This window comes from Diospyros lotus, chromosome 1 (genome assembly GCF_014633365.1).
Source record: "Diospyros lotus cultivar Yz01 chromosome 1, ASM1463336v1, whole genome shotgun sequence".
Classification (NCBI taxonomy): domain Eukaryota; kingdom Viridiplantae; phylum Streptophyta; class Magnoliopsida; order Ericales; family Ebenaceae; genus Diospyros; species Diospyros lotus.
The window spans coordinates 25,917,726-25,926,474 of record NC_068338.1 but is presented as its reverse complement, the minus strand read 5'-3'; the positions used below and the strand labels follow the sequence as shown (position 1 = coordinate 25,926,474).

Genomic DNA, 8,749 nt, shown 5'->3' with positions numbered 1-8,749 from the left:
TTTTTCTCCTTTGTCAAATGTAAAAGACTAAAGTTTCTTTAGTATATTATATGTATATGTGAATGAGACTTTTAAATAATTATTAATATATTTTTATTTTTTTAATAATTAAAATAAAAAATAAAAGTCCGGGGTGGGCAATGGCCTACCCTTGACTATATGTGGCTCCGCCACTTATACAAACATATTTACAAACTTTATGTCTTTTGTAGTTTATATTATTAGGGATGGTACAATAGTCGATTTGGGTAATTTGAATGGTGTTTTCTAAATCAAACCACTAATGTCGATTTGGCTATCCTCAAAATCGTAACTAAACTACTATGTCTTGAAACCATATCCAAATCATAGCTTACCTATTTAAAATAAACATAACGTATGATGGTAATTAATATGTTTGTATATCATAGATAATTAAACACAAAGGTGTAAGACAACAAATTGTCAATGTATATGAAGAAATGAAAACAATTACAAATTATTCAATCATATATATGAAGTAGGCCAATATACAATGACATTTTAATTTTTAAAAGTATTGGAATTTATCAATAACAGTTAGTATTTAAAAAATTATGTACATCCATAATCTTATATTGTGATTTTGTTACTTGATAATCAATTAAATAGCTTTGTGATTAAATAAAATATATATATAAACCATAAAAGCTTTAATTTATTAGGACGCTTAGTCAGTTTCATATATAGGCCCCGTTTATTACAGCTTAATTAAAGAAATTATAGGTTCTAGCTTTTTAGATTATAGCTTTTAAAACTTAGAATAAGTTGTGGACCTGTTTGTTGCAACTTCTTAGAAGTTATAGTTAAATAGTTATGGTGTTTGATATCATAAGCTATAAAATAACTTATTTTTGTATAATTGTCCATAATACCCTTAGTAGTTATAGAATGATAATTTAAAAATTAATTAGTGTATATATATAAGTTTTAAGTATTATAAAAAAATTAATTAGAGTATAGAGAGAGAGGAAGATGGTGAGAGAGAGGAAGAGATTTGAAAATGGAGATGGCGGTGGAGAAGAAAAATTCATGATTGCGTAGACAAGAGGATAATTCTTTGTTAAAAAAAGAGGCAAAATTGTCACAAAAATGTAATTATTTAAGCAGAAGTTGTAAAAGCTGGGGTATCCCAGTTTTGAAAAAGTCAGCTTCTACCCCTTCTAAAAGCTAGTAGAAGCTATAAGTTAAAATTCTATAAGTTGAAATAAATACTACATCCTAACTTTTTTGAAGTTAGAAGCTAAAAGTTACAACTTTTAAGCTGCAACAAACAGGTCCATAGTTTACTAAAGCATAAAACCCAAACAAAACAGTTTTGGACAATTTTTAAAATTGTCAAACCATAATCAACCACTAGTTTTATAAAATCTCGATGTGGCGATTTGGGATGGTTAATTTGGTCGGTCCGAATAGTTTGATTTTTATTTTTTGGCTCACCCTTAATTTATATATTATACAAACATAATAATAAAAACATATATAATTAAAAAGTTAAAATAATTGTTTCGTAATGATATATACAGGTCAGAGGCAGTGTCCTCTGTACCCAATTCGCAAACTCAAGTCTTTTCTTCCTAGTTCATGCTTGTCTCGAATAAAATTACAAAATTTTAAGCGCATAGTCTCTCTAAACGAATTGGCTTTATTAAATAGCTCTTGAATCGAGTAAAAATAGTCACCCTAAGAGTGATATACAAGAACTAACTGATAACGAGGGGTCAAAACCTTGTTCATATCAATTAAATGATCAATTAGCTACTTTGGTCACTGGAGGGCTTGCTTGCTTATCTATGTTTTTGGTTGGAAATCTTATCTGCCTGGCGATAAACATCATCGGTATTTGTTATTTTATTCTATTCTTTTGCAGATTTTGACCTTAATTTCTGTCCCGGTTATATATATAATTAATTTCAAGCTGAGGAGCATAAGTGCAACAGTCACCATTCCTAAAAAAAAAAATAAAAAAATAAATAGAAAGAAGTTAATTCTGGTCTTAGCTAGCTAGCTAGCTAGCTGCCGCCTAGCTACTAGCACCGTACAGCTGGAACCTCAATTATTTGTTTCCAATGGAGAAACGTGTTTGTTATTTTGCAAACGTTCAAGCTTAACCTTTAAGTAATTAATCTAATAACTAACCAAGATTTGACATCAGATTAATACGTGTGTCTGTTAGTCAGCAACAATAATGTCTTATCTGTGGTTTTCGTGCACCAGCAGCAGCTTGATGGACAGGTATCCAAGCAGGAAGCAAAACATTAATTGACACTTGAACTACCTGCAACTTGCAATACCATCATAATTAAATTGCAGCATTATGAGGGGCTGCCTAATTATAGAGTTAGGCCAGTTTTAATTTGATTAAGAACAGTATTAGTTTGCCTTGATCTCCTTTTCCATGCCTGAGCCACAAGATAAAACAAAAATATAGATACATATATATATATATAAGGCCACACATATATACATAATATTAAGAATGTATATACTAAGAACAGTATTACATCCCGTGACGATGCTTTTGAATTGATTAACAAATGGATTTGCAATTCAACTAAGGCAGACATATATATATATACGTCTCTTCACTTACAAAAAAGTCATCTTTTCACTGGATTTTTGTCTATGAAAACGAAGGTGAAAGAGTTCCAAGTTTTTTGAGAAAAAATAAAAAAAAAAGTTCAAGTATCTCAAAGAGTCGTGATCTCTTGTCGTCTTATTTTGTTGTTTTGTGACTTTTATTTATAGACCTAACCCTCTCTCTCTCTTGATCGGTTTTGTCAGACTTTGATCTTAATTTCAACAATGAAGAAAAAGAATCTACCCAACAAGTTGGGGAGAACTGAGTTGGTATTTGAAGGGAAAACATCACATGGGTTTAGAAGCTTAACCCAAAGCTGCCATCATAATTAATATTAATAATGGCTTAATTAATTATAAATCAACAATGAAGAAATGTAATCTTTGGTCAACATTAAGTAGGTGCAAATTAAACTGGCATGGTCACTGAAAGGAAATTGTTCAAGTCAATTTCTAATGGGCAAAAACGCGTTTAATCTTCTCTTCCACTTTGTCTGAACCCCATTGGCAGCAACAAAGAAAGCATTTTCAGTTTCAAGTCAACATATATGCATATATATTCTTCATCACAAGAATAATAAAATTTAGTCTCTGCTGTCTTTGGTTTGAATCAATCTTGGATTTCTTAATTACGCGTTCTAAACTCAGAAAAATCATCAGTGTCATTGTCCATAACCTTGTCTCTGTTAGACCCTAAAATTTTTCTTTGGTCAAGTCAAACCACAGTATCAAAATGAATGCGTATATGATCTAACTAAAGCTGCTAAACTATGATGCTCAAGGAAAAGACTACGCTAATTTAATTAATTTCCAACTAACTTAAGGTGTCTATAATTATCTCTAGCTTGCGAAATAAAGAAATATATATTATAGAAATCATTCTTATGGATAACATTACATTCATGGAATTAATTGGATCAACTGAAATTAAGATCAATAATAATAATATAATAGACAATTAGAGCATTAATTAATGACTTCTTGTTCGACTCAATTTAATGAGCCCATATCTAGAAGGGATAATGATCCCTGGTCCAAGTTGGATCAAACTAGGGATCACCTTCCATTTATGACGTAGAGCAGAAACGGGAATAAGAATAGAATAGTCATGTTCGTAACACATGAATAGGCATTGCTCGAATTTCGCTTAAATGGATGCAAGAAATATTGGAATCCACTAATGAACAAAAGAGAACGTGAAACTTATATTGAATATTAAAGAAGAATTGAATAATAAAATTAAGTTCCTATGGTTTACGACACTTTTATAGGCAAACCCTAAATCACTAAAACAAGTATTTAAAATCACAAAAATAACCTTAATTAGCTCTAAACAAGGAAATATTAAAACAAATAATCAAGAAAATTATTAAAATCGGACCCCTCTAGCCATTGTACATTATTATCAGTTGATCGTTGGGGAAGTCATCTGTTGACCGACAGTACAGTGTCCGCTGATTAATGACACAAGAAGCTCATTTGTCAGTTGTCTTGGAAGCTATCTGTCGACCGGCCATGCTTGAGTGCACTGGCTATCAATCGACCATAGGTGGTCTGTCGATCGGCCACCAGTGTGTCTTAACCACTGGCCGTCGACCGCCAATGCCGATGCTGAGGTATAACTTTTGTTCTTTCACTTCTCCAGCTGTCATAGGATGTCTTCCTTGATCTACTCTGTATCAATCTAGATTTGGGTTCTTCATTTTACATAAGTTTAATGAACTAAAATTTGGATTTGCAAGAATGACAAAAAAGAAAAAGAAGATTAATCATGGATTTAGACTCACTAGCTAACCAAACCTATTTTGGGTTAGAATGATGAACAAATGGACTCGGTGAACAAAAAAGAAAAGAAGTGGAAAAGAAAGTCAATTTTTTGGGCCACTATCAATTAATTAAATTATTATGTTTATTTAATAAGTGGAAAAGACTCAAATTGGGTCAATATCAATTAAATTCTTATATTTATTTAATCACTTAAACCCAATGAATATAATTTTTTCAAGTAAGATATATTGAATGTTTGCTCACGGAATTCTAATTAAACACACAATTTCTAAAGCAAAAAAACTAAAAGAAGCGGAGAAGGAAAGCATATCAAGACTGGGTGCAAAATCAAATAGGCCAAATTAACTTTAATTTCTATCAAACGTTCAATGATTACCATCCTGGACCCTATCTTGATCGTTAACTTGAATATTAAAGGGTTGGTTTCAGTTTTCTTCACGCGTGCTTGACATTCTGCCATTACAATGGTGTTTTCAATTGGCCGCCTACGGCAAAGACTGCTGTCTTTGAAGAAATATCTACCAACTAACAAGTGAAGACTTGGGAAAACAGTCCCCCGCCTCTTGTCCATACTATCAGGTTCCCTTCAGTTCTATAAAATAATTTTTAATTTTATAATTAAATGTATTTAATTTTAACATTTAAAAACATTACAAAGGTATTTTTTTATTTAAAGTTAAAAAAACTAAAAAATATGAGTTTTCTATTTATTAATGATGGGAATTAAAGTTAAAAAATAAAATATAATTTCTACGAATAAACGACCCACGAGTAGAACTTACAAAGACTATCACAATCAAGAAATTACCAACTAAAATGGAGACTTGTGACAACATATTTAGTGCTTTAGGTCATCTACTAAAGCAACATATGGGACAAGGGGAAGGGTAAGGGCAAGGAATTAGCCTTCTTCTAATTTTAGCTTTTTAAAATCTTTAAGTTAGCGTATTAGAGGGATAATTCGTGTCATGATTATGTAAAAATAAAAATTTATTAAATAATATTTGATAGTTGTAGTTTCTTCTTTTTTTTTTTCTTTTTTTTTTTCAGACAAAATTTTAAATATAATAAATCTTAGTGTAATGGTAAAGTTAATTGTTATTTTATTATTTGTTTTCATTAAAAAAGAATAAAATAAAAAGGCATAAAATGAGGTTAAATATTGGTATGAAACCCAACACCATGGTTCGTGTATGTAATTTTAGTGGATATTATTAGGCTTCCTTTGATGCTTTTGGAGGAAATCACTGCCCTCATTATTTAGGCTCATATCAATGGTATGCCCACTCATTTAGGCCATGGAAAATTTCTCAAAGAGAAGGGTTGGCGTTGGGCCAACCCATCTGGGAAAGATTAAGGTAAGGCATACGATTTACGGCCCGTTTGTTTGAGGGATTAAAACTGATAAAATCATTTAAATTAATATTATTTTGTTTGATATAAAAAGTAAGAAAAGATTAATTCCACAAAGTAAAGAAATTGTATAAAAATTAAAAAAAAAGAGGTGATTATATATATAATCTCACTTTAATTGGTTAGACTTTATTTTGAAAGGATATCTTATTAGGAAAATTATGTTACACATAAATTTTAAGATGTGAAATTTGACTTGAGAGAATATCTTATTACAAAAAAAATCAAAGTCAAGTATATATAATTTATGCATAGACTTAGAGAGATCTTGATATATTAAATTAGATTTGAAACCAAGCAGTGGCGGAGCCACGTTTTGGTCGGCTGGGGCAGACTTTTTTATTTTTTTAATTTTTTATATATATTACTATAAAGAATTATAATTTTTATAATTTAATCAGAGCTAAAATTATATTTTGACCTGAACTAAAATTCTTGGCTCCGCCATTGAAACCAAGTACACCTTATATACACTACATGTACATATATAAATGGTGTGACTTCATTACATGAAATTTGATCTAAAACCATAAATTAATCAAAAACGAACAATTTTAACTTGGTTCTCTAGATTCGGAGTATTGCCAATCCACCCACAGAGCGGTGCATGAACTTGTAACCCCAATTATACATACTTTTAAACATGATTATAATCAGTAGCACCACTTATTTGCTAATGGCCTTCAAACATGGTGGGTTTAATTAGTAGCTTATTGAACCAGTTCTTTTTAATTAGTAGCTAGCGATACGTGCCCAAAATATTTTTTAAAAAAAATGTTCTTTTTTCTTTTTGCTAGAGAGAAAATTAAGTTACGGCCAAAGCCTATGAAAAAGACAAGTAAATGACTGAATCGGTCGCGCAAAAGGACTCAACAGCAAAGAACGACAAACTCAACTGCAACAGGAAACGAATAAAAGCCAAGCAAAGAGTATAGTAGTAGTAGTAGAAGGATATTGTTCTTGAAGTTGGGAGAAAGTCGAGCTAAGAAAAGCTCATTTGGCTCCATTCTAGCAGCCTTATGAAGTTCTCCCTCTCTCTCTCTCTCTCTCTCTCTTTATATATATATATATATATATAATATAAGTATATATAACCTTCTAGAAAAGGTGGAAATTTGTGTAGCTAGGTTGATATATATATATAGTAGATGTTGGATCGTGAGATGGTCAACGCCTCCTGGCTGCAGTTTCCCTTTGGGCATTGAAGAAGACAGCAGCAACAGGCAGGCCCAGCTCATTGTCTTGTGCAAACTTTCTGGTGCTGAACCCATCCCTTGAAGCTTCAAGCACTGACGAATTCACTGCCGCCTGCAGCCTGCGGTTCTGCTTGAAGAGAACGAACACAAACCTGTGGATCCCTATGTTCGGCCTTGGTGTCTCATAGTTCACCACCTCTGTCCCTGCGCGCAATAATAGTGTTTTTATTAATCATTTACCACAAAAAAAGAAAAGAAAAACATAAATGACCAAGTAGTTAGCGGCCAAGTCTCTCTCTTGAAGAGAAAACATACCAAAGGAGGAATCTGTTGTGCCTGGGATGTCTGTGACCATCCTGCAATAAATAATATGCCCCCCCAAAGAAGCAAAATATTATTAGGAGCTTCTTACAGAGAAAGTTATGACTAGTTTACCTTCTCCCACACATTTTTGTTTTGTTTTTTTTGGTGTGTTGAGGATTTTATTTGTTAATTTCTTACATTTTATAATTGTGTTCTTTTGTGAGAGATGAAATGCAAGAATTTCATGCGTGTGTGCGCGTATATGTATAGCAGCCTGCATGTGTAAATAGTAATACCAGCGGAGTCATCAGCTAGGGCACATATATATAGTATTCAGCCTTGTTAGTAAGTTGGTTTGAGACTTACCTGTGGCTTTATATACATTATTTCTTTTTTGCTGAAGGCAACCCATTTCTCTTCTGGCAACAAAGATTTTCTCATCCTTTTTTCTTAATTTGTTTGTTTGACAAATAAACCATTCCTCATCAAGACATTTACATTTAGCTAGGGTTTCATTACAAAGTATGCATACCAGTGAAGGTGCTCCCTCAGGTATGGATCACTGGGATTAGGAACATCTGGATCAGTCATAATCTGCAGATAATTAATTAACACGAATTGGTAAGGATCGATTGCCAAGATAAAAAAGGAAAACAAATTAAACAAATGTGTGAAAAGGCTAGAATATATATATATATAAATACATATATGGTTAATGGTTGGTTTAATTAACCAGCAGATCATGGATATAGTAGTAGATATATACCAGAGTAAAGAAGGACCTCATGTCACCTCCATGGACTTCAACCCTAGGCTTAAGGGTGACTGAGGAAGGAAACAGCTCATGGCCATTGAAGACCTGCTTATTGGAGTTGTAAGTGACACTCATTTTCACTGTTTCAGAGAAATTATCTATAACGTCTCCTATCACTCTCCCAGTCACAAGAGGGTCTGACATTCTTGCAATGTCTTGGAGAGAGAGAGAGAGAGAGAGAGAGAGAGAGATTTCCTATGTAAGAGGGAGATTTCTTTTGTGAGGAGGATTAGGAGTAGAAAGCTTTGTATTTATAGTGCTCAGAAGCAACATCAATGTGTCCGACACGCGATTTTATTAAAAAAAAATCAAAGAGAAAAAAAAAAAAATTATGAACACGTGTCTCCACGCTGTATCAGACACCTATGGACATGGTGTGGGGTTTTTTTAAAAAAATTTACAAAACATTGAGAGCAATTTTTTAAAATATTTTGTATTTTATATCATCATGCAAATTTAATAGTAAATTCTTTTGTAACTATTTTAATTATTTATATAATTGTATAAAATTTAAATTTATGAATTATATTTTTTATAATTATATAAAAATAATAATAACATAATATATATAAATATATATATATATATATATCGTCGTCTCCCAAGTCTCATTTTTTTTTAGTGTTTTGTTGTTTTC

General features: G+C 31.8%; 1 protein-coding gene across 1 annotated transcript; it reads right to left on the bottom strand.

The window, feature by feature from the left end:
* Window positions 1-6,711: 6,711 nt before the first annotated feature.
* On the bottom strand, window positions 6,712-8,352 carry LOC127812568 (protein CENTRORADIALIS). Its single transcript, XM_052352999.1, has 4 exons — window positions 8,065-8,352; window positions 7,831-7,892; window positions 7,311-7,351; window positions 6,712-7,199 (listed from the first exon to the last, which is right to left on the bottom strand). Exons 1-4 carry the CDS (start codon window positions 8,254-8,256, stop codon window positions 6,967-6,969), a joined length of 528 nt encoding a protein of 175 aa, XP_052208959.1. The 5' UTR covers window positions 8,257-8,352; the 3' UTR covers window positions 6,712-6,966.
* Window positions 8,353-8,749: the final 397 nt, after the last annotated feature.

What these genes read in the sequence shown, in the direction of transcription:
- LOC127812568 (XM_052352999.1), bottom strand. Translation starts at nt 8,256, where the DNA reads ATGTCAGACCCTCTTGTGACTGGGAGAGTGATAGGAGACGTTATAGAT. An exon ending in CTGAGGGAGCACCTTCACTG is followed by an intron (nt 7,352 to 7,830) that starts GTATGCATACTT and finishes TATTTATTGCAG; the next exon opens with GATGGTCACAGACATCCCAG. An exon ending in CACAACAGATTCCTCCTTTG is followed by an intron (nt 7,200 to 7,310) that starts GTATGTTTTCTC and finishes TATTGCGCGCAG; the next exon opens with GGACAGAGGTGGTGAACTAT.